Source organism: Sus scrofa, chromosome 17, assembly GCF_000003025.6.
Source record: "Sus scrofa isolate TJ Tabasco breed Duroc chromosome 17, Sscrofa11.1, whole genome shotgun sequence".
Lineage (NCBI taxonomy): Eukaryota > Metazoa > Chordata > Mammalia > Artiodactyla > Suidae > Sus > Sus scrofa.
This window is the reverse complement of record NC_010459.5, coordinates 26,348,839-26,373,984: the sequence shown is the minus strand read 5'-3', so window position 1 is coordinate 26,373,984 and position 25,146 is coordinate 26,348,839. Positions and strand designations below refer to the sequence as shown.

General features: G+C 42.1%; 1 protein-coding gene across 5 annotated transcripts in view; it reads left to right on the top strand.

Moving 5' to 3' along the window:
- Positions 1–21,040, top strand: part of SNX5 (sorting nexin 5) — a 28,733-nt gene extending 7,693 nt beyond the window's left edge. For 3 of the 5 annotated variants that reach the window (XM_021078329.1, XM_021078332.1, XM_013985097.2), the window contains 12 exons: positions 4,053–4,157; positions 5,138–5,248; positions 6,883–7,004; positions 7,971–8,094; positions 8,904–8,999; positions 10,317–10,422; positions 10,505–10,580; positions 12,041–12,080; positions 12,177–12,263; positions 14,572–14,731; positions 18,128–18,213; positions 19,751–21,040. In XM_021078329.1, the coding sequence (XP_020933988.1) occupies positions 4,053–4,157; positions 5,138–5,248; positions 6,883–7,004; positions 7,971–8,094; positions 8,904–8,999; positions 10,317–10,422; positions 10,505–10,580; positions 12,041–12,080; positions 12,177–12,263; positions 14,572–14,731; positions 18,128–18,213; positions 19,751–19,801 (1,164 nt within the window). In that variant the 3' untranslated portion in view covers positions 19,802–21,040. The remainder of the gene's footprint in view (positions 1–4,052; positions 4,158–5,137; positions 5,249–6,882; positions 7,005–7,970; positions 8,095–8,903; positions 9,000–10,316; positions 10,423–10,504; positions 10,581–12,040; positions 12,081–12,176; positions 12,264–14,571; positions 14,732–18,127; positions 18,214–19,750) is intronic. The other 2 variants (XM_021078330.1, XM_021078331.1) reach the window with 2 other exon arrangements.

Below are 25,146 nucleotides of genomic sequence, written 5' to 3'. Positions count from 1 at the left end.
ATAAGTGAGATCTGGACCAAAAGAAGTACTAAGCTCAGAGCTCTGCAGACTTGTCCTTCGGCCATTGTCAGGTGCCCCAGATGGGAGGCTGATAAGCAGGAGGGAATGCACAGGGGTTCTGTGCTTTTCTCTTTTTCAATTTCTCTTCAAGCATTCAGATTTCTTTCTTTTTTTGGCCATGGCATGGGGAAGTTCCTAGGACCAGGATGGAACCTGTGCCACAGCAGTGACAAATCCTTTAACTCAGATTTCTTTCTTTCTTTTTTTGTCTCTTTAGGGCCACACCTGTGGCATATGGAGGTTCCCAGGCTAGGGGTCCAATCGAAGCTGTAGCTGCTGGCCTATGCCACAGCCACAGCAATGTGGGAGCCACAACGGAAACTCCTCAGATTTCTTAAAACAAAATTAAAATTTTGTTTTCTAAGTGAAGCAATGCTTGTAATCCATATAGTAAGGATTAATCTGATATGTATACTGGTGACTGAAACTCCATCTAGGATACAGTGGTTTCCATGGAAATATCTACAAAAAGTCTTTTAAAACTTTTATTCCACCTTGAAGAGTAAAATATAAGTTTGATTCTCACCAGTGACCTAAGGGAACTGGGAAATGTAAAAATTAACATGCTTTAAGTTCAGACTCGGTTTTGAAGCCTGCCTTTTGCCTTTCCTCGTTGATTTAAACAACCATTCTAGTTATTTTGACATCTGTGGCCCAAGTCAAACAGTCTGGGCCAGGGCCAGTAGGGCTAAGGCAGCACTCTGGATGCTTATTTAGGATAGGCTGGTGAATGGGGGGAAAGTAGATAGAAGGGTGCCCCCTACTCCCTATACCTTCCATCCTGATGATTTATTTATTTAGTAGCAAGCCCACTGGCAAAGAGCTATGGGGTGTTGGTTTTGTTGACCAAGCAGAAAAGGGAATGCTGAGCTTTTAGTCACAACTTGATGTTTCCGGAGTGAGGATACAGTGCTGACTTAGAAGCTTTAAACATTTCACAACTTTTTACTCCTTAATGTTTTATCTGCTTCATTATCTGGAGGGTTGTGTGCTACAATACAAGAAGATTCATTTGATTTGTGAATGGGGAGTTGGTGTGATGGCCTGCATACTCAGTGGCAAGCTCAAAACTTAGCCACTATCTTTTTTCAGATAATTCTTTTAAGGACCGAGTGCATACTTTTTCATGTTTTCTGTGGTGGTCTTTTGTTGTTGGTATTTTGGGGGTAGGGTGGGGAAGGGGAGTGTTTATTATGTCAGGTGGTCAGATTTTTTTTTTTTTAATCCCTTCTTAGAGTGATATGTCCAGGAAAAAATGATTACTGCAAGAGGGGTTCCCATCATGGGTCAGTGGTTAAGGACGAGACTGTTTCCATGAGAGTGCAGGTTCAAATTCCTGGCCTTGCCCCCTGGGTTAAGGATCCAGCATTGCTGCAGGCCATGGCCTAGGCCTCAGCTGCAGCTTTGATTTAGCCCCTGGCCTGGGAACTTGAATATGCTACGTGTGCAGCCCTAAAAAGAAAAACAACTTCTGAAGAAGCTTGGGTGCTTTTTCTTTTTGTAGTGCAAAGCCTTTCAAAACCTCTAGTGATTTTTGTTATTTTATGTCCTTATCATACTCTTAACACTAAAAAATATGCTGATAATAATATCTGGGCTATTCTGTATGGTTGGAAGTGTGGGAAAAGAGGTGATACCAGTGTTCAGGAGAACAAAAGGCAGCTCATGAAGTCCATTGGAATTCTGACTGGTGCTTCAGTGAGCCCCATTAACAGATGACCTTCCCCTTTGGTCCTCCAGCTCTAATTCCAGAGGTAGTCTGGAGAGCTCACAGGCTCACTGGGCTTGTAGAGAGCTAAAATAGAGTTGTCAGCATGTTCAGAGATTGAGAGATGGCTAGAAACCAGGATTTGTGACCTTTTTAGGAAATAGGATCTCCGAAAACACAGCAGTTGTTGCTGAGCTCAGGGAAATGCACCTTAGACCTGGCCCATGGACTGCCCCAACTTCACCAGAAACCTGGCCCACTTTATTCATGTACTGACTCTGACACATGTAAATATAAAATGAGTGGGGTGGCCAGTATTCTCTGTAGTCAAATTTTAGTGTATATTTTGAGGTCATTTTGAATGCTGTGTTTGTCCAGTGGTAAATTATCAGAGGAGGAAGGAAGCTTTTATCAGAACTGTGTCATAGCTAGAGTCACAGCTGTGATAAAATGAAGTATCCCTGACCTTGAAACTTTATCTTTGTTTGCAGAGATCTCATAAATGGACATGTGAAAATTAAGCCAAACAAGCAGCTATTCATGGGACTCATCAAGAATTTATTTGGAAGATGTGTTTAGGTTGAAATGTCAGAAATTAAGTATATTGTGATCTTAAACTGATGTTAAGGTCAAGTTCTGATGGTACGACTTGAGGCTTAGTTCTTAGAATAGGGCTGTCTCTGGTTTTTGTGATTAAAAATTTTTTTCTTAGCCACAAAGCTGAAGGAAAAGGGAATTACTGACTACTTCTGAGATACAACAGAGAGAAGTAATCCAGGGGTTTAATCTTTTTATACCAGGTAGAACTAGCTTTTCCATTTTTAGAGGTTAAGTTTTCATTAGTCTTTGGTCTTTTTATATTTGAGAAAAGAATTCTCTCTTTTTTATTTTTCTTTTTAGGATGCACTCACAGCACATGAAAGTTCCTAGGCTAGGGGTCAAATGGTGTAGCTACAGCTGCTGGCCTCCACCATAGCTCATGGCAACGCCTGATCCCCAACCCTCTGAGCAAGGCCGGGGATCAAACCTGAATCCTCATGGTTACTAGTTGGATTGCTTTCTGTTGAGTGACAACAGAACTCTCAAGAAGTCTCTTGTCTTGACTGGGCATTTTCTCTAAGTTTGGTAATCTAGAGTATTCTTGCCACTGGCTTTCTTTCGGGTGGGGGTGGAGAAATGAGGTGCTCAGTCCATGCTTATTCTCACTTGTGTCAGGCCTACTGTCAGCTTGTCTGCTTTAAAGAATGAAATAATTTATCATAATTTAAATTCATTAGGAAAACTTTTTAAAAACAAAAAACCATTTAAACTACTTTTTCCTGATGTTTTTTAAACTGGCAAAAATGGAAATAGGTATTTGCCTCTGGATTTCCAACTCACAGAATCGGTTACTTTTGTTTCTAGGGCAGTGCTGACATAGTCCCTTATAAGTAATCATGGTGGAATTCTGCTAATTAAGGTCTTTGTTAGTTTTTACAGTTCACTTCTTATGTCTAGATTTCTCATCTCCTTCAACAGTCCCTGAATATAAATAAATAGGTCCATGGGAGTTCCCGTGGCTCAGTGGTTAACAAATCCGACTAGGAATCATGAGGTTGTGGGTTCCATCCCTGGCCTTGCTCAGGGGGTTAAGGATCTGGCATTGCCGTGAACTATGGTGTAGGTCACAGACGTGGCTCGGATCCCACGTTGCTGCAGCTCTGATTTGACCCTTAGCCTGGGAACCTCCATATGCCGCAGGAGCGGCCCAAGAAATAGCAAAAAGACAAAAAATAAATAAATAGGTCCACTCTTGAGTGGATTTTTGTCTCTCCACCCAAGATCCCATACCACTTAACTATTCTTTGTACCTTCTCTCCAAATTTTCCTAATTTCACCTTAGTCTTTTAACACCTCTTGAATGTTCTTGTAATTTGGACATTTATGTATTCAGGATTTCATTCTATATAGTTGAAGCCTTCTTATTCTTAGTTTGGTTCAAGTATTTGGGTAAATGTATTTTTCATTAAACAAAATATGTAATGTACATGATATTAGAATGATATAGTTCCTTCGTTCAGATTACAGGAATTCACTATACCACCCAGGCAAGTTTCTCCAGTTTCAAATGGTCTTGTATAGACTGCTTTTTATTTTTTATTTATTTATTTTATTTTTTAATTTATTTTTTTTCCCACTGTACAGCAAGGTAGACTGCTTTTTAATTACTAGCTCTCTGTTTTTGAAAGAATACTTTTTAGGACTAAAATGACTTTGAGACTAATAGCCAAAAAATGTATTTCAGCTAAGATCTGTATCAGTGGACCTGAATGTTGATCCTTCGCTTCAGATCGACATACCTGATGCACTCAGTGAGAGAGATAAGGTCAAATTTACAGTACACACCAAGGTAAGTGACAGAGTGACTTCAGTAATAAAAGCAATGCTAGGTTACAGCCTCGTTATTCAGTGGGGGTAAGAGACTTCCTGCCCTGACATCAGTGAGGACCTCTCTCTTCTTGTACCTGAAGTGTCAGATAAGTGTTCTTCTGCACTTTCCACTGTGGTGGAGCCCTAGGGCTGTGGGAATTGCTGGTGTTAAGTGTGACTTGTCCTCTGCTCCACGGGGAACCAAAGCAGGCAGAGTCACATAGGTGGAACGACCTACCCACACAACCCCACTTTGCATGGGAGGTGCTTGCTTTCCATATTTACTGTTTTTGGCCTTCACCCCACCTGTTAGCAATTCAAAAGACTTTCCTCCTCCCTCCGGATTTTTAATTTGACAAAAGCAGTATGTCCATCTGAAAAAAATTTAATTTCTCAGAATCATTTCTTTCAAGAACATTTTCAGCTTCCTCTCCATTCCATACTAGTTAAGATATCTTATGCCAGGCACTGCTGTAAAGAGTTTCTGTGAACTTAATTTTCTCTTTCTAATAACCTTTGATGGTATTCTGTAGGTGAGGAACTGAAGTACAGGTTTAGAATAAAGTAAATGGCTGAGGCTATTTCAATCAGGAAATGAGAAGCTAGAGCTCTTGGTTTGTGCCGTCTGCAGCATATGTGTTATCTGTGAGGGCCTGTCCCTGTTCTCTTCATACTTTGGTGGCTTGATTAACACACTGCCACTCAGGAGGCAGTGTGATGCCGACCTGATTAGATCTGCCTGAGTTAGCTGAACAGTGGAATTGTGTGAAGAGAATTCCCCTAGAGAACATGTTGAATTTCAGCTTAATGGTGGGATGATCAAAAGTTGCCTTGTTCTTGACTGGATCTCATAATAAAGCTGGATGTTTTATTACTTAGAGTTTTCCCATGGTGCACTGCTGAAATCCAAACCATTTTATCTGAACATGGTGGTTACAGTTACTTCTCTTTTTATTGCAGACCACGCTGCCCACGTTTCAGAGTCCAGAGTTTTCTGTTACAAGGCAACATGAAGACTTTGTGTGGCTACATGACACTCTTATTGAAACTACAGACTATGCTGGGCTTATTGTAAGTGCAGTTTGGATCGTCAAATAATTACTGAAGCCAGTTTCTTCTACCTTGCTTTCATTTTGTTTCAGGAGACTTTTATCCAGTTTTTATAGTAGATTGTGAAAATAGGAGACAGATCTGATTAGCATCCATGAGCATTGCAGGTTCCATCCTGGCCTCACTCAGTGGGTTAAGGGATCTGGCGTTGCCATGAGCTATGGTGTAGGCCAGGAGCTACAGCTCCGATTCCGTTCCTGGCCTGGGAACTTCCATATGCCATGGATGCAGCCCTTAAAAAAAAAAAAAAAAAAAAAAAAAAAAAAGATGGTGAAAGTAGTCTGTCAACTAGATAGAGTATGTGTTAACTATTACTAGTGAGGTCTAAAGTATGTGAAAATAGTGTTAGAGCTATAAGATGAAGCAGACCTTAAATTATGTGCAGTATAAGGGGGTAAGTAGTTATGTAGTTTGAACTCTTATATGCCTTAGGGTTTGGCATGTCTTTGGCATTTCATTTCAGGCATCAGGTGGATTTGATTTCTATTGATTGTGACATGCAAAGACTTCTCCTGTGTAATCAAGGAAGCAGTTGTCTGTGCTCCACCCTTGAGATGGAGCGGGAATGCGTGGCTGCAGGAAGAGACTTAGCTGATGTTAAAGGAGAGATGGGAGTTCCCTTACAGTGCAATGGGTTAAGGATGTGGTGTTGCTACCTCAGGCAAAGCCAGAAAATAAAAGGGAAAGATAAATGTGGCTTTTTTCTGCCAGGCCAACTGAAGAATCTTGTCAAATAATTAAAACAAAATCAGTGCTGAAGCTTGTATTTCAGAATGTTCACTCAAAATTAGAATCTTAATTATTCTCTAGAATAAAAAATTCTTTGTAAGCCTAGAGACTGTAATCTTGATGGTGCATCAGTGGTTTTATTTAAGCATCAATTGTAATATAAATTGAACTGAAGCAGGGTAAACTGTTGTACTCTACCAAGTGTCCGTAGTGATGAGCTGAACAAATGATGGCAAAGTGAGTGCCCAGTTGTAGGGCGGACACTTTTTTTTTCCTTGTCTTTTTAGGGCTGCACCCTGCATCCTCATGGATACTACTTGGATTCTTAACCTGCTAAGCCATACGATCAATCCCTGGTCTAGGAACTGAGGTTCCCACATCAAGCCTCGGCAAGCAGCGGCTTGATGTGGGAACCTCAGTTCGAAAATCATAAATTGAACCTGGGCTGCATGGTGAAAGCACCGAGTCTTAACCACTAAACCACCAGGGAATTCCCTGAAGGACACTTATTTTTATCCTTACAGTTGCGCCTGCAGCATATGAAAGTTTCTGGACTAGCTGTTAATTTGGAGCTACAGCTGAGGCCTATGCCACAGCCATGGCAGCACCCGATTGATTGCCTACTGAGTGAGGCCAGCGATTGAACCTGCATCCTCACAGAGATAACGTTGGGTTCTTAACTCACTGAACCACAAGAGGAATTCCACGATACTTCTTTTAAATGGCCAAAGCAGAAGCAGTAAGGTTAAAAGCACAAGTTGAGTTTTAGATGACCCCACTGGCTACCTGCCTCCTGTGCACAGGTACCAAGTTAGGACATCAGTGTGGGGGTGAGAGCACTCAAGAATTACTTGTCTTTGCTGCAGATTCCACCTGCACCTACGAAGCCTGACTTTGATGGGCCTCGAGAAAAGATGCAAAAACTGGGAGAGGGTGAAGGGTCAATGACCAAAGAAGAATTTGCCAAGATGAAGCAAGAGCTGGAAGCGTAAGTGGATTTTCTTTCTTTTTGGGGGGGCCACACCCATGGCATATGAAAGTTCCCAGGCTAGGTGTCATCGGAGCTACAGCTACTAGCCTTACACCATAGCCACAGCAACGCTGGATCCTTAACCCACTGAGCGAGGGCAGGGAATGAACCCTCATACTAGGCAGGTTCCTTACCACTGAGCAGCAATGGGAACACTTAGGAACTGTACTTTTTTGTTTTTATGTATGAATCTCCAGGCCACTGATAACATACATTCCTACATTCGTCCCTGAAGTTTCCTGGAATCACAATTGAAACTAGATTGCATTGAATGCTGCTAAAAGAAGCATTCTAATAATAACCCCAAGAAGTGTATTTTAATCTGGTTGTAATTATTTCAAAGAAAAGTGGATTCATCTGTGTCATAGTTGGAAGTTTGCATTAAAGTATCTTATGAACCATCCTTGGACCTCTTAGCTCCCTCCCCTCTCTAGTGTATTGGAGGACAGGTATCCATCTCAGCAGTTCCCTTCAATGTGGTGCCACAGGCCCATGTTATCTAGGGTGGGGCTCACTGAGCTCTGAGAATAGAGTGCCAAACACAGCTGACTCAAGTTCCTATCATTGGGAAGTGTAGTCATCTTAGTGTGTAGATTGAGGTGAAGCCACCTTGTAATTTCTGGTAGTTTCAAGCCTCGTTAGACTCAGTGCTGTATACATGGCTGCAGAATTAATGGGTTTTCATTGTTTTAAAGGGTTTTCAGTGTTTATGGCTGTTTTTGTACGTGGGGTGGGCGTCCATCAACCCCAGTTATATCACTTCCCCCTTTGATGGCTATTAGATTCCAAAATGAGAACTGCTTTATTACCTAATTAAATACTAAATTATACCAAGATACTTTGGGTCCTGTTCAGGTGTTCTGTGTAATCAGGAGTAGCACAGTGCCTGTCAGCTGAGCTAAGCCTTCTGTGTTTCTCTTCCAGTGAGTATCTTGCTGTCTTTAAGAAGACTGTGTCCTCTCATGAGGTCTTCCTTCAGCGGCTCTCCTCTCATCCTGTTCTCAGTAAAGATCGAAACTTTCATGTTTTCCTGGAATATGACCAAGATGTAAGGCATTTTTATTCCCTTTCCATGATCCAGTTAAAATGTGCAAAAATAAACTTGATATATTTTATGAGAAATTGACTTTCAAAGTTCAGTTCAACACAGTGGGAATCTCTAGCAGTAAATCCAATGTGTAAGACATTTTTCTAAAACATTCCTTGAAGATTTTGACCTCTGCTCAGTTAAATTTGGGATTATTCAAAAGAAATTAAGTAGATTCACATTTTTTTCAAAGAAAGAAGACATTCCCTTGCTTTCTTAAATATTTCTCCTCATTTAACAGGTATAAGGTAAGTCCTGACTTAGGAATTTCCTCAGTGAAGATGAATATCAGCACAAAAGAACAGTAATTCCAAAAAGAATTTAAAAGCCAGTAAAACTTGGTATCTGGATAGTTTGTCACAATATCTAAGTCATGCTTTTAGAATGTAATTTGTGCTTAGATTTAGTTGTTTATTCAGTATTTTATTTTTAAAATATTTATTTTGCTTTTTAGGGCGGCACCCACGGCATATGGAGGTTCCCAAGCTAGGGGTTGAATCAGAGCTACAGCTGCCAGCCACAGCAACACTAGATCTGAGCCGCATCTTCGACCTACACCCACTGAGTGAGGCCAGGAATAGAACCCACTCCTCTTCCTCATGGATACTAGTTGGGTTTGTTATTGCTGAGCCACAACAGGAACTCCCTATTTGATATTTTAGATCTGGTAATCTTAAGTGTGTGCTTATCCTAGGAAACAGTTACTTGGAATGTGTTAAGGACTTGATGAGAAATATACGTACCATTAACTGTTTTGGATTTCTCTTCAGCTAAGTGTTAGGAGGAAAAATACCAAAGAGATGTTTGGTGGCTTTTTCAAAAGTGTGGTGAAAAGTGCTGATGAAGTCCTTTTTTCAGGAGTTAAGGTAAGTTAAGTGGTCTTTAGCTGTTTGAAAAAATTCTTCTCTTGATGTGAATAGGTGACTTTTTATTTCTACAAAATAGGTATTTGGAAGCAAATGGTACTACTCAAATGATAATTTTTCAAATCTTGGTTATTTTTAATCTGTTCACTGAATTTTTACTTATTTTCCCCAAATGTCCTGTTTCCCAGGTAAGGGAGTAAGAGCTTTTCCGTACTTTCGTCTTCACTTTCTCCTTTTCTGTTAAGGAGAGAGCTTTCTCAATTAGCATCATCATCATTACTGTTCTTTTTAATGCTGCACCCGTGGCGTGTGGAAGCTCCCGGGGGCCATAGATTGAATCAGCTGCAGTTGTGGCAATGCTGAATCCTTTAACCCTCGAAGCCAGGCTGGGGATTGATGAACCCATGCCTCTACAGTGACCTGAGCCTCTGCATTTGGATTTCTAACACTCTGAGCCTCTGCATTCGGATTTCTAACTCTGTGCCACAGCGGGAACTCTTCTCAATTATGTTAAAAAAGAAAATAAGCTAAAAGTGCAGGATTTGTTGCTACTCTTCAGAACTGCACTTGGTAGGTAGCCTGTGTAATTAAGAAACTGAATTTCCTGACTCGATGGGAAGAAAAGACATTATAACAGAAGTAATTTTACCTGTTTAAATATCACACGTGGGTCACATATTTCTGTTGGACAGTGTTATTCTAGAACATAAAATATACAAATTTCTTGCTACTCATGGGTATGATACATTTCTTCACTCTTCAATACCACACTCCCAGCTCTTCAGGAGTTACCTTAATAGTTGTTGTGTGGCACCTAACTTTGTCTCTTGAGAGTTTGTGTAAGGAGCCTAGGATGTAGGTGGTGAGAAGAGGGCATTGTCAGGAATTTGAAAACCCTGGTGCAGCTGAAGGTGTTCTGTCCCCAGACATTGTGGGTGTTTGGCTCCCTGGTCACTGACCACTGGATGCCAATATTGCCTCCCAGTCTGGAACTACCAAATTTTTTAGATAAGGGTATCTAAGGCAAGGTAGCCATTTTCCAGGCAGAACGTCCACTCTAGCAAGCAGAATTGCTGAGTTTTACTGGGCTTTGCTAAATGGCCCTTCAGAATGTTCTCTGTTGACATTTCCTGCCAGCATTTCACCTTTGCTAATCTCAGATATGAAATGCCAGTTTCATAAAAGTTTGTTATTTGTATTTTGCTGGTCCTTAGAGGTTAAACTTAATTATGCATGAGCTTATTTCATGTTTTTTCTAATATAAAATACATATTCATATTTTTAAAAGCTTTGCTTTTTTTCCCCCTAACCTTTCAGGAGGTAGATGATTTCTTTGAACAAGAGAAGAATTTTCTCATTAACTATTATAATAGAATCAAGGATTCATGTGCAAAGGCTGACAGAATGACCAGATCTCATAAAAGTAAGTGCATTTACCCATTAGCCACTTTGCTTTGCTAACGTTCCAGCTCTCGATATAAAGAAGGTTCTCCTTGTTCCTGCAGATGTTGCTGACGACTATATCCACACTGCAGCTTGCCTGCATAGTCTCGCTTCAGAAGAGCCCACGGTCATCAAAAAGTAAGTTTTTGTTGGAAGACATTTTGTCTAATCCTGTAATTGAAAACTGTTATGAAATATGAGTAATGACTATGTAGTTTCATTTCTGAATGAGTACAAGCCCACTGAGGGTAGACTGGTCTCCACCACTCAAATCGTTCATACCCTCTGAACAGAAATACTTGTAAGATATTGTGGTGGACTTCTATCTAGACCAACCATGGTAGCTGTTGTCAAAGCCTTCAGTTGTGTTAAGTTTATTGTCTGTTTCTTGAGGATTATTTTGATTTTGGAATTGTCTTTTTTTTTTTTTTTTTTTTTTTGCTTTTTGCTTTTTCTAGGGCCAATCCCAAGGTATATGGAGGTTCCCCAGGCTAGGGGAATCGGAGCTGTAGCCTCCAGCCTACACCAGAGCCACAGCAATGTAGGATCCGAGCCGTGTCTGCTACCTACATCACAGCTCACTGGCAACGTTGGATCCTTAACCCACTGAGCAAGGCCAGGGATCGAACTCGCAACCTCATGGTTTCTAGTCAGGTTCATTAACCACTAAGCCACGACGGGAACTCCTTTGTGTGTGTGTGTGTGTGTGTGTGGAACTGTCTTTGAGTGAAGATTGCTTTGTGTGTTGAGGCAAATGGTGCTTACACTTTACTTGAAGAGATTTGGTTAAGGTGGTCATAAGGATAAAGCAATGACCCCAGTCTGATCCTGAGCATTTTTTATATGAATTTTTTTTTACAGTTTCTCCATCCTGGTTATTTATTTTCTGAGGTGGCATAATCAGCTCCCTGTGTATTTGTGGGTTCTGTGTGGGCAAATTCAAAAAACTGCAGATGGGAAATATTTCTTTAATTCCAGAAAGGTCCAAAAAAGAAAACTGGAATTTGCTACACATCGGAAACTATTTTCATAGCATTTATGTTTTAAGTATGTTAAGTAATCTAGAGGTGATTTTATGTATACAGGAGAGTGTCTGTGCCTTATGTGCAAATATGCCATCTATAAGGGACTTGAGCATCTGTGAATTTTGATGTCTGTGTGGGGTTGGGAGGGCTTTCTTGGAATCAATCCCTTGCTGTTACTGTGGGATGGCTGTGTTTTGCTTACACCGAGGCTTGGTATAATGGGTGGTAGTAGTATTTCTGACTTGAAAATGGAAGTCAGGCTAATGGCAGACCCAAGACAAAATAGTAGTATATTTGTATTATAGCAGAAAACCTGACTTTAACACAGGTTCTGCACACAGGGGGCTGAGGGGGCACCAAGAGAGACTGATGGCTGTGGGTGTGGAACTGTAAATGTATGCAATTTATAACCATCTTCTCTGCTAGACTGTGCCAGTAGTGTTGAAAGCACTACTTTATCTAAAGCACCACAGACTGGGACTCCTGAATTTAGCCATTCATTCGTAGAGGATTGATAAGAGGGTATTGCATACCTGATTGAAGACCTTAAGCCAAAATTGTGTATATTTGCAGGTACCTATTGAAGGTTGCTGAGCTATTTGAAAAACTTAGGGTAAGGATTTTTATGTTGGTCTTTACAAGCTTCAAAATACATAATATATATGGATTTCTGTTTAGGTGATGGTGGTGACTTTTGATTTTTTAACAGAAAGTAGAGAGTCGGGTCTCCTCAGATGAAGACTTGAAGCTGACAGAGCTCCTCCGGTACTACATGCTCAACATTGAGGCTGCTAAGGTAGGACAAGAGTTCTTTAACTCCTGCCATAACCCAGGAGAGGTCTGGTGATAGAGACTACTTTTGTTGAAAGAAGATGGGAATTTGTCAGTAAGTGGTATCAGTCAAAATAAAGAAGTAGGCAGATTCAAATTACCAAAAATTGAGTTGATTCCAGGGGAGAGTATTTTGAGGAAGAATTCAAGCAGTAAGTTCATTGGCTTAAGGTTGCTGGTCTCAAGCAGTAAGTTCACTGGTGGATGGTAAGTGTCCGTCTTCTGTATATCAGGCATTTATGGAAAGTCACTCTCTCAGTTCTTAAGTTCTATTGTGAAGGGTGTATATGTAATCTCTAGTTCTGTTTTAGATTGAACGCTTTTCACAGTGATATGTCTTTTTGTGGCATTGTGTCTTGAGTTTGTATTGCTTAGGAGCAGTAGGGCCGATGCTGAGTAGCTAGAGAGTAGTTTGGGGGATTAAATTGGTTTGTTTTTGGCTGCACCCATAGTGTGCAGAGGTTCCTGGGCCAGGGGATAGAACCTGCACCACAGTGTGACCCAAGAAGCTACTGCCGTGACAACACCAGATCCTTAATCTGTTGTACCACAGGGGAACTTCCCCAAAGTGGCTGCTTCTGAGGCAGAAAGGATTTTGGGGTTTGTGATCTTTTATTCAATTGCAGTTTCACTACAGCCTTTGAGTTATAAAGCATATTATAAAGCATTACTTAACCAAAAGCAAGACTAAGTGGTAAGCAAAATGACCTTTGGGAGTGAAGCTTGTATTCTTCACTACACTAGCACTGTCATGAAGGAAAATGTTTAAAATATTTTTATATGAAATGTACTAAATCAGGCAGCATAAAGTTAGGAAAAATGCTTAACTGGAAAATATCAGGAAGTAGAAATTCATTCTTTTCCCTAAGGTTGGTTTTATTTTAGTGTAAAATATTTGGATATGTATTTTATTTTGTTTTCTTGGGCTGCACTGGCAGCATATGCAAGTTCCCAGGCTAGGGGGTCACATTGGACTTATAGCTGCCTGCTTATAGCATAGCTCAAAACAATGCTGGAGGATCTTTTAACCCACTGAGCAAGGCCAGGGCTTGAACCTGCATCCTCATGGATACTAGTTGTATTTTTTTTTTTTGGTCTTCTTGGCCTTTTTCTAGGGCTGCTCCTGTGGCATATGGAGATTCCCAAGCTAGGGGTCTAACTGGAGCTGTAGCCACCAGCATACGCCAGAGCCACAGCAGTACAGGATCCATGCCGCGTCTGCGACCTATACCACAGCTCTGGCAATGCTGGATCCTTAACCCACTGAGCAAGCCCAGGGATAAAACCTGCAACCTCATGGTTCCTAGTCAGATCCGTTAACCACTGCGCCACGACGGGAACTCTACTAGTTGTATTCTTAACCTGCTCAGCCATGACGGGTACTCCTGGATGTGATTTTATACACTTTAGTCTCTATTTTTTATAGTTTATCTTCTACTTTAATAAACAGCTGATGATAAAATTGCGGTTTTGAATGTACATGTCTGTTGTACACACATGCACCGTAACCTCCTTTGGTGGGGGGGGCGGCGGCGTCTTTTTGTCTTTTCTATGGCCGCACCCACGGCATATGGAGATTCCTAGGCTAGGGGTCTAATCGGAGCTGTTGCTGCTGGCCTACACCAGAGCTGCAGCAACTTGGGATCCGAGCTGAGTCTGTGACCTACACCACAGCTCATGGCAACGCTGGATCCTTAACCTACTGAGCAAGGCCAGGGATCAAACCCTCAACCCCATGGTTCCCAGTCGGATTCGTTAACCACTGAGCCACGACAGAAATTCCATAACCTTGATTTTAGATAGTGAGTTTGCCTCTGCTTTGCTGTAAAGTTACAAAGACTCTGTTTCAGTTTAGATGCTCAGGTGGATTCCCTAGAGGGTTGGGTTGGCAAGGTAGGGTTATAAGACTGTTGCTACCTGGTTGCCCGGTTGCTTTCTCATAGCATTATCACTTGACTCTGCTCTATATGTTTTGATAAACACTATTGTCTGAAATTACTTTTTATTATTGAGTCAACTAGGGTAAAAATATCCTATAGTCTTCACTGTTGGGTTTCTTCTTTTACTCCATATAAAGAATTCTGGAAAGGCTCTCAATGCTGTTCCCAGCCTGATGTTGAGATTGAGGGGAAAAAATGGGGAGGTACATCAGGCGGTGTGTTGGCACCATGGTTCAGGGTCTGTTTTTTAGAGTACTTTAGCTAGTCTTCCTGTTCTGTTCTAGAGATCTTTTAGGATAGGTTTAACTACATATCTGTTAATTTTCTTCTCAGGATCTCTTATACAGACGCACCAAAGCCCTCATTGACTATGAGAATTCAAACAAAGCATTGGATAAGGCCCGGTTAAAAAGCAGAGACATCAAGTTGGCTGAGGCACACCAGCAAGAATGCTGCCAGAAATTTGAACAGCTTTCTGAATCTGCAAAAGAAGGTTGAGCTCTTTACTTTTTGCTTTTTATTTGAAAATGATTTGAAACTTAAGAGAGGGAGTTCCATTGTGGCGCAGTTTAAATGAATCCGATTAGGATCCATGAGGATGAGGGGTTTGATCTCTGGCCTTGCTCAGTGGGTTAAGGATCTGGCATTGCCTTGAGCTGTGGTGTAGGTCGCAGATGTGGCTCGGATCTGTTGCTGTGGCTGTGGTATAGGCCAGCAGCTGCAGCTCTGATTCGATCCTAGCCTGGGAACTTCCATGTGCTGAGGGTGTGGCCCTAAAAAGCAAAAATAAATAAATATAAAATGAAGCTTACAGAGAGAAGTTGCACAGATGGTGCAGAGAACCCCCATACCATGCATCCTTGACTTGGAGTCACCTCACTGTCCTGATTGCCTTTCACTGTCACTTGTACATCTACATGTGTTCCCACTTGTGATTTTTATCAACACATCTGGGGTGGTTTTTTTGTTTGTTTTTTAAATCATTTGAGATTAACTTGTATCTTTCTTGGTCTTTTTATCCCTAGAAACTTGTTTATGTTTTTCTCTCACATCCTTACTATATAGTTACCACCTTTAGTAAACTTAGCTTTTGCTTAGATTGCAGTCTCCTGTCTGTATTCTCACTTTATTACAATCATTTTCTCCAGTCTTAGATAGCATTTAGTAATCATAACTTTGAACTCTGCCTTAATTTAGAGGAAACCTAGCTCAGCCTCCCCCTTTTCTTTTAATTGACATTTGCCTTTTCGAAGACCATAATCTCTTTTTGCAAATGAACTATTCCTTGTTTTTGATTGGTCTGTTCTCTCACGATTGGATTCTGATTATGCATTGCCAGTAGAGTACTCTATTAGTAGTGAGTATGTCTTAGGGTGTTTATCTGAAGGTATGTTGTGTCCACTTTCCCCTCATTTCTGGTGTTTTTCCAGCTCTGAAAATCATCATTTCTTCTAGGAGCCCAGTTCTTTTTACTTAGGGAACAGTAACAGGATTGAGTACCAAGTGTGCTTATTGCTTCTGAGGTGCCTCTGCTCCTAGACCCTTCAGGTGACAGTGGGCAAGTGTAGTGATGTGCACACATACTCATCACGAATCATAGTCCATCTCCATGGGGTTCTCTACCATTCCAGAGTAAGGGGCTTTTAAAATATAGTTTAACTTTACTAGGAGATGGTGTAACGTTCCCATTTAACATGCATATTCCTTGGGGAATCTGACTGCCCTGTAGTTCTTAAGGGGCCCAGAGCAAAGAGTAAAAGACATGTCTTCCAGAATGTGAATGTAAATTATAGTGGGATACTATACTTGATTCACTCTCAACTCAGAATTCCACCCCAAGTCCCCATGGTAAGTTTTCTCTGGGACTTTTTCCATCTCCATGGTTCTAAAACCTAGGTGTATCTGGAGTAGATTCTGCTCCATTGTCTTGGCTCCTGTCTGCTCAGGACTGCAGTCCCTTCTCTGTACAAAATCTTTGCAGATGGCCTGCAGACACATTCACAGGGATTCTTTCACTTCTTTTTTTTTTTTTTTTTTTTTTTTTTTTTTTTAAATGGCTGCACCTGCAGCATATGGAAGTTCCCGGGTGAGGGGTTGAATATAACCACAGTCACAACCTACACTGCAACTGTAGCAAGGCTGGATCCTTTAACCCACTGTGCTGGACAGAGATTGAGCCCACACCTCCACAGTGACCCAAGTTACTGCAGCCAAACTCTTAACCCACTGAGCCACAGCAGGAACTCCTCAGAGGAACTTCTTGCCGGCCCATACCTGAATTAAATTCTAGCCTTAAAACAAAACAAAACTACTAATTTAAATTTATAAGGAAGAAGAACAATTCAAAACTAATGAGTTAAAAATCTTAGGCTATTATGTATAGGCCAGAGTGTAGTGACTTTGGTAATCATTTTTTAAAGAAAAACCAAAGTGCTTCAAAATGGTGCCAGTTTAAGTCTGTCTTTATTGCCTAAGGTTTATCCCTATGTTATTTGATTGTGTCATCTATTCAAAATGTAAGCCTGGGTGTGTGATATTTAAAACTATAATATTCTGTAGAATGTAGAGATTAATGGGTCTTGACCTATTTGCCTTTGGTTGAAGTTCTAAGGTTGTGGCTGGATTGAACAAATGTAGTACAGTGGGCAGAAATCATGGGAGACAGATGGGTTCTTCTGAGTCCTGGTCCTCAGGGAAGGAGGAGAGCTTATCTTGACATCTAGCAAGATCAGCCTGATACATCCAAGTTACTATGATTTACATCACTATACATTTTTTGATTTTTCACTTTTTGCTGTGGCTGCTTGTATTAGATTTCTGTTGGACAGTGTCATATAGATGAGATGCAGGGATTAAGTTTGCTCCTGGGTACCCTGGGGTACCACCTTAAGCTAAGGGAGGAGTTTGATTAAAGGACTGTCTAAGTTTATGGAAAGAGTTAGTATCCTTTTTTGGTTTAGCCTAATTACTAATAGGACCTTAATCCTGAACAATAGGAACTGGTGACAATAGGAAAGGGAAGGATAGTCATAAAGGTGGCATGTCCTATAGGTCTCAGCATTGAAAAGCTGTCTGGACGTGAAAGTAGCAGTTTTCAAAGTTTAAAAGTACTCCATAAAAAAGGTCCTTAGTGCAAATATGTGTGACCCACCACCTCCATAGGGCACTCCACAGCATTGGATCCTAGAAGGAAAGGGCAAGGCTGCTCAGTTCAGAATTCTCCAGGAAGTCTGTCAGTGATTTGGTGGTGGTTATGTATGTATGTATGTATTTGGGTACTAGTCAAGTTTGTTACCACTGAGCCACAACGAGAACTCTGGGTTGTGGTTATTTAAATGCAGTGGTAAGCACTTTGGTAACACTGTGCTGATGTGATCTGATTGCAGAGATAATAAAAATATGAGAAAATACGGTAGTGTCCCAAGGCTTTGGAGATCATTTAATTTTTAAGAATGATACTTGGGAAGTTCCTGTGGCACAGTGGGTTAAGGATCTAGCATTGCCACAGCTGTGGTGCAGGTTGTAACTACAGTTCGGGTTTGATCTGTGCTGGGAACTTCCACATGCTGTGGGTGTGGCCAGAAAAAATATTTAGAAGTTAAGGATGAGGAGTTCTGTCGTGGCTCAGTGGTTAACTAGGAACCACGAGGTTGCGGGTTCGGTCCCTGTCCTTGCTCAGTGGCTTAAGGATCTGGCATTTCCGTGAGCTATGGTGTGGCTCTGGCGTAGGCCAGCGGCTACAGCTCCGATTAGACCCCTAGCCTGGGAACCTCTGTATGCCATGGGAGTGGCCCTAGAAAAGGCAAGGAAAAAAAGACCAAAAAAAAAAAAAAGTTAAAGATGGAAATTGTTCAATTTTTCTTGGTAAACTTTTTTTTTTTTTTTGTAGAGCTGATCAATTTCAAACGAAAGAGAGTGGCGGCATTTAGAAAGAATCTAATTGAAATGTCAGAACTGGAAATAAAGCATGCCAGGGTAAGTGTTGCCAAATTAAGCCAACTTTTAGGGATTTTTTTTTTTTTTCCCCAATTCCCAGTTCACTATTCCAGTGTCATCAAGCAGATGGAGTTAGTTTGCTTTGTGGTTTTTGTTGTGGGTGAGAGCCATTTGTTGGAGTGTTTTTTTTTACCTACTGCAAACCAAAAATCCATAATGTCTTGATAAAATAGTGCCCTCTTTGTTTGTGTTTGATTTTTTTTGTTTTGGTTTTTTTTTTTGCCACACCTGCAGCATATGTAAATTCTCAGCTCAGGGATTAAGCTTGAGCTGCAGCTGCAACCTGCACAGGTCCTTAACCATCCGTGCCGTAGTGAGAACTCTGATGAAATACTGCTTTTTGAGATGAGCTTTCTTGGTGGTGGTTACTGGGCTTCCCTCTTGAGGTCCTTGTGGACCACACTCTGAAGGACTTGTCCCAGTAATTTGTGAACATCCGTCATAGCATTATACGGTCCTTTTATCTGGAATTTTCATGGAAAATGGTCTTTTTAGGGCCGTACCCACAGCATATGGAGGTTTCCAGGCTAGGGTCCAATCAGAGTTGTAGCTGCCAGCCTACACCACTGCTCACGGCAACGCCGGATCCTTAACCCACTGAGTGAGGCCAGGGATCGAACCCAAAACCTCATGCTTCCTGGCTGGATTTGTTTCTGCTACGCCATGATGGGAACTCTGGAAAAAAATTTTTTTTAAATTAATTGTTCTCTAATTTGCTAAGTGTCTTCTACTCTTTTTTGTGTTAAAAAGGAATAGAAATTTCGTTAAATATTTAATTTCTGTACCATAATTTAGCCCAGAAAAAAATGGAGAACAGTGTTCTCAGTGCTAGAACACATACAATCCTAGTTAGGAAGCTTGTAAGGATTTGGGGTGGTTTCTGGGTGCAGTAGATATTGCCCAGGGTGCTGTCTGGTCCAGGGCATTTGGATCACTGTCACTGGCCATCAGCACTGGTTAAAGCAGGGCTACTTCACACATTTGCTTCTATTTTAAATTTTATTTAGACAACAGAGATGTTTATTCACTTTATTCTGTGTTGTGTATGATCCTTTAAATTGGAGTTTTAAAGTATCGTTTATGTTATTTATGCATAGTGTTCTGAGTATTCTAAGTTTTCAGAATTTCTTCCAGATGAGGACTTGGTAAAAACAAGTCCTAAGTGAGTATTTATCATTTTAAATCTCATTTATAATTTCACCCAACTAGTTTTTTTGCTGCTTTTTATCCAGTCTTTCAGGCCTTCATCTATATTGCGTTTAGGTTAAGTCACATAAGCAGAATTGGCACGATTGCACTGGGAGGAAACCTGGGGTGGCGGGGGTAGAGAGGCTGAAGTGGCAACTCACCAACATGAAATTGGGATCAGGGGAATTATGGTTCAGTTGTCATTTAATGAAAATACCAGCCCAGATTTCTTGTGAAAAGCTGTCAGTGGTTTGAGGTTAGTTCTTAAGTAATTAGGAAGTCTTGGCTCAAGAATGTTCACTGGCCCACCTTGACTTCTGTCTTCCAGAACAATGTCTCCCTCCTGCAGAGCTGCATTGACTTGTTCAAGAACAACTGAACAAAGGGCTTGAATGTAAAGAGAGCCAGCATCACTTGCACTCGAATCATTACCACGGAAGATTTATTACCTTTGACTTCAGTTTAAAAATACGTGAATAAATAATTTTTGATTTCTAAAAATCTTAACATTTAACCATGTTGGTTTAAAAGTATTTCTATTGCATGTACTTGGACATAACTAATGTTTTCCTTATGCACTTAATACCTCACAGTGGGTAGAATCTAAATACTGGGTTCTCCTCTAATTTGTCTTTAGTAATTAAGAAAGATCATGGGAATCACGTGCCTTTTGGAGACAAGTCTGAGTAGTTTCTTGGCACATGTAGGCTCACTGTTTCATGTGCTTGTGTCCCTACAAACCAGTTGTTTTTTAGGGCAGGTGCCGATTACAACATGATTCAGCTGTTGTTAGAGGTAACAGACATTCCATCCCTTCATTAGGTAATTTTCCCCCTTCTTATTCTCATGGTTCTTTAGTCACCTTAATTTTTTTATACTATAGCAAATCCAAGAAAAATCTCATATCTTTATATATACCCTTTGCAACTCCATTTTTATAGTTGGGATATAAATATTTAAGGGGAGAGAAGCATTTTAAGGGTTTAAGAAAAGTAATACAGCCTCTTTGAGAAGATGGCCCGATCTACATTAAGATGTGAACCCCCCCCTTTAATGGTGATAGGGGGGAATGTGTGTGTTTAGGCTTTTTATTATAAGATATACAATAAAATAATAATCCATGCTGTACCATACATTGTTTTTGTGGAAAACAAGGCCAGGTGCACCTAAGCCCTGAGGATGGTGAGGGCTTTGGTGTCTCTCAATTGTCCTAGCCTCAGTTCTAATCTTAGCATTTTTGAAGACTACAGACCAGTTTTTAGGGTATATCTGTTCCATCATTGGTGTGACTAATCCTTAAGGGTGGTGCCTGCCAGGTTTTCTGCCCTGTGAAGTTTTATAACATCTTAACCTTTGTAATTATTAGTAAGATAATTAGAGACTATGTAAAAGTTTCCTCACTCTTGTTTTGACCAACATATGGAAGTTCCTGGACTGGGGACTGAACCTGAGCTGGACTAGGTCTGTTGCTGGATGTGAAATTGTTGGCTGGAATGCTGTGGTCCTGACCCTGCTTAGTGCCCAAGAAGGCACCCTCTCTGAGCCAGACAAATGTGTAAATTGCAGCAGTGCTTTCAACTAAGTTCCCCTCAAGTAAATTTTACAGTGGTGATCTCAAGTGTGTTTGTGTCTACCTTCAATGTGAAAGTCTTAATGTAGTCTGCTGGTCAGTAATGAAACTGCATGGGGTTCTGGGTGGGTGAGGGGTGTTTCTAGTTCTTAGCTACCCATACCAGTCAGTGGAGCCATTGCTGCCTTTCAGTGCAAACCTGTGTTCCTTCTGAGGAGTTTGGGAACTGGCTGAAGAGGGAGCCCATGTCCTGACGTGGGAAAGCGGGCAATGTCAGGGTGCTCACATCTTTGTGCCACAGACTTTTGTTTAATTTGAGGCTTGCTTTGAGACACCTGATACCTAGTGACACTTTGGTAGCACACAGCTGCATGTTAGGTACTGCCCTTTCTCTAGAGAAAGATGAGGGCGAGGGGATGTAGATGAGCAAGGGAAGACTGCCTCTGCTCTGTGAAGCTTGGGTGGGAAGTCTGTGCCTGCCTTCATTCTCATTAGTGACAAGGCACAAGCAGTGGGCCGGCTCTCACCACGTGTTTGCTTGTCCCACCCTCATTTTCCTGGATCACTCTGCCTTGTCTATCTTGGGGGTTTTGAGGTTCATTTGACCCAGCTCTGTTAAGAGGTGGTTTCTATCTGAAAGCTGTTTCTGCAGACTAGGGAGTATTAGCCTTGCACCATCAGCCTTCCACCTGTAGGGGGCAGAGACACCTAGGACAGCTGTCTGCCCTCAGCTTATGGAACCTCTTTGGGTGTGACTGAGGGGGAAGCCTGGTGTTCCTGCAGAGGTGCTCAGAGGATCATCTTGTAGCAGGAAGAAGAATGTCATGGGATCCAAGATTTCAAGTTCCAGACGGTATCTTAGCCCAGCAGTCCTCTCCTGGATTCATGTGGGCCTCATTCCTGGTGGCCCTAGATAAAACCATTATTGCTGAGGCTGCTCCTCCTGTTGTCAAACAGCTGTGAGGTAATGGATACAGAGCTCAACCATGTGACATGTGCCAGGAGGAAGGCAGGGAACTCTGCTTCTGGACAGGGGCTCCTGAACTTAAGGCACAGCTGGGTGCTGAGAGGTCCTGGGGCGCCTCCCCATACCTGTTTCCCACCCCCCTCAACACATACTCAGCGCCCCTTGCCCCTGGGTATGCAGAGCACAGTGATTCCTTATTGGAGGCTTAATTTGTCACTATTCAAAAAGCATTTGTTTTCTATTTCTGATCTTTGTTTCTGACTATTGGAAAGGAGTACAAGCAGTATAAACTAGGAAGTAAAAACCCTTTAACCATACCCCTTAAAAATCACTGTTTCTAGACCATCCCCCCCCCATTTTTGTGTACTGTATTTTACAGAAAATGATGCCAGGAGTTCCCGTTGTGGCTCAGTGGTTAACGAATCCGACTAGGAACCTTGAGGTTGTGGGTTCGATCCCTGCCCTTGCTCAGTGGGTTAAGGATCCAGCGTTGCCGTGAGCTGTGATGTAGGTTGCAGACATGGCTCGGATCCCACGTTGCTGTGGCTCTGGTGTAGGCTGGTGGCTACAGCTCCAATTCGACCCCTAGCCTGGGAACCTCCATATGCCTCAGGAGAGGCCCAAGAAATGGCAAAAAGACAAATAAAAAAGAAAAGAAAATGATGCCATAGTGAGGATTTCTTTAGGAGGTTCTGAACTGTTGACTATCTTCTTTTTTTGGAATGGTCTCCATGGTCCAGAGGCTTGAACACCTTTTGCAGGACCCCCTGGAGGGAAACAGGGAGGAAGTGAGGGTGTCGTGACCCTTCCTCCAGCAGTCTTCCTGTCCTGTGAAAGTGCCGTTTGTTAGACTGTAAATGATTTAACAGAGCCATTTTAGAAGGATTTTGATTTTAATTGGGTCTTAAACTTTCGTGCTTTACTTACATGCTTAATGAAACTTTTAAAGCTTGTTAAATTGTGAGATGTGTAATCTTGAAAGACTCCAGGAAGAGGAGTATCCATAATCCTAGCCCACAGCCAATTTTATTTCTGATGGTAGCCTTTGCAGCTCTTGGATTAACTCATCTGGTGCACCCTTTCTTGTCTAAAGGAGGATTTTTAGCATCAGTCAAAAGGGGAGGGACCTGGGCGGTCAGGATAGTGGTTCTGCTGAAGCTGAAGCTTGTTGCAAAGATTATGTAGTGGAACACTGGCCTGGCTGCTTCTGTTTCGGCAACTGTTTATGACTGTCCTTGTTTTAGATTGTTACTGTGCAGACCCTTTTCCCGACATTTTAGTGGAGTTTAAAGATGGAATGGAGGTCATGTTGCTGTTCCTCGCCATGTCCCCTCCACCCAGGAGAAGGGAGTTCCCTGTGGTGCAGTGGGTTAAGGATCCAGTGTCATCAGCAGCTTAAGTTACTGCTGTGGCACAGATTTGATCCCAGGCCTGGGAACTTCCACATGCCATGTGTGTGGCCAAAAAATTATCACAGGAGGGGACTGTTTCTGCTTCAGATAATATAAGACAAGGCAAGGTTCTGGAACAGCAAATAAAAACTGCTGCTGGGTATTAAGGCCAGTTCCAATGACTCCAGAATCAGGCCTGATATTTGGTAATTCTCAAGCTAGGGGTTGAGTCACAGCTGGAGCTGCTGGCCTGCACCACAGCCACAGCAACGCCAGATCCTTAACCCACTGAGTGAGGCCAGGGATTGAACCTGTGTCCTCATGGATATTGGTCAGGTTTGTTAACCACTGGCCCACGATGGGAACTCCATTTTGGTAATTGGACCTGGGGATGAAACTCCCAACTTCCCTGCTGGCCTGTCCACCAGGAGAAGGGAGGTTTCTGCAAAGCAGCTGAGTGGATCACTTGAGGGCAAGGCAGCCTTGGATTCCAGCTGGTTCCACCCACAGTGGCCAGGGCCTCCCTGATCCTTAGGGGTTGATTGTGTCCCCAAACTCTTTTGTCAAGCAGGCGGCATAGATTTGGGGCGGGGGGGCAGAAAAAGTGGCAGGAGGAAGAACAAAGGAAGAGGATGTCCAGGGGCCAGGGGAGAGGCAGTCAGTGGAGTGTCTGTAGTCAGCCATGAGTAGAGCCTGTTCTTCCAGGAATCTGCTCAGGAAGCTGCTAGCTGCCCTAGGACGACCTAGAAGACAGGAAATCTCCAGTCTGGGCATTTGAGAGGAAAACGCCTGCTGTGAAGCCTATGGGGTTCCCATGAATGTTTTTCTATACAAAAGTCTTTGTGTCTGCAGGGCTCCTGCCCCCCTGCTGATTACACTGGCTGCAAATCGCTTGTCTCACTGGAGACAGGCCAGTGTGAGGTGCTGTCATGAGGGTCTTGCTGTGAGGAGGTGGGCAGAGGCCAGGCTGGACAGGGATCCTTTGCATCACCAGCACTGGCTGCCTCAGTGCACCCTGGCCCTGCCTTGGACAAGCTTTCACTCCTTCCCTTGGCTCGTTTTAAAATCTAAGTCTCATATGCTGATTTTTTTTTTTTAATCTACAAAAAAATTCTTCAATGGTGCCATTTTTTAAAAAGATTTTTTATTACTTTTTTACAGTTGATTGACAATGTTCTGTCAATTTCTGCTGAGCAGCAAAGTGAGCCAGTCATATAGTCGTGTACACACACACACACACACATTCTTTTTCTGTGATCCATCTTATGCAACATAAAGGCCCAAGTCTCTAGCAACTGCAAGCCCCCACCCACTTCGAGGTTTTATTTTCCCAATGTACCCATATCCCATGCGTGCTTCTGTAACGTGACTGCTCAGCCTGGGACTCTCCTCCCCCTTGAACCTGGGCTGGCTTGAGTGACACATTTCTAATCTGTAGAATGGGGCAGAGTGACAAGGGGTGGGGGGCGGGTTTCCAGTATAGATCAGAGGAACCCTTTCTTTCTGTTTTCTTTCAAACCCTTTCTTTCTGTTTCCTCCCATCTCGAGTCTCTCTCTCCAGCTGCCATGCTGGGAGAAGACAAGCCAGGTATAGCAGAGGTCCAGGGTCCCAGCTAAGCCCCACCTCCAAGTCACCCCAGCCCAGGAACCAGACAAGTGAATGAAGAAATCTCCAGAGCAGCAGTAACCCGTAGAACTTTGTGATGGAAATGTTCTGTCCAGTACAGTGGCCAATAGTCATGTGTCTGCTAGGGTTTAAAAGAAACAGCAGAAGCCCCTGTCAAATATGAATCTGA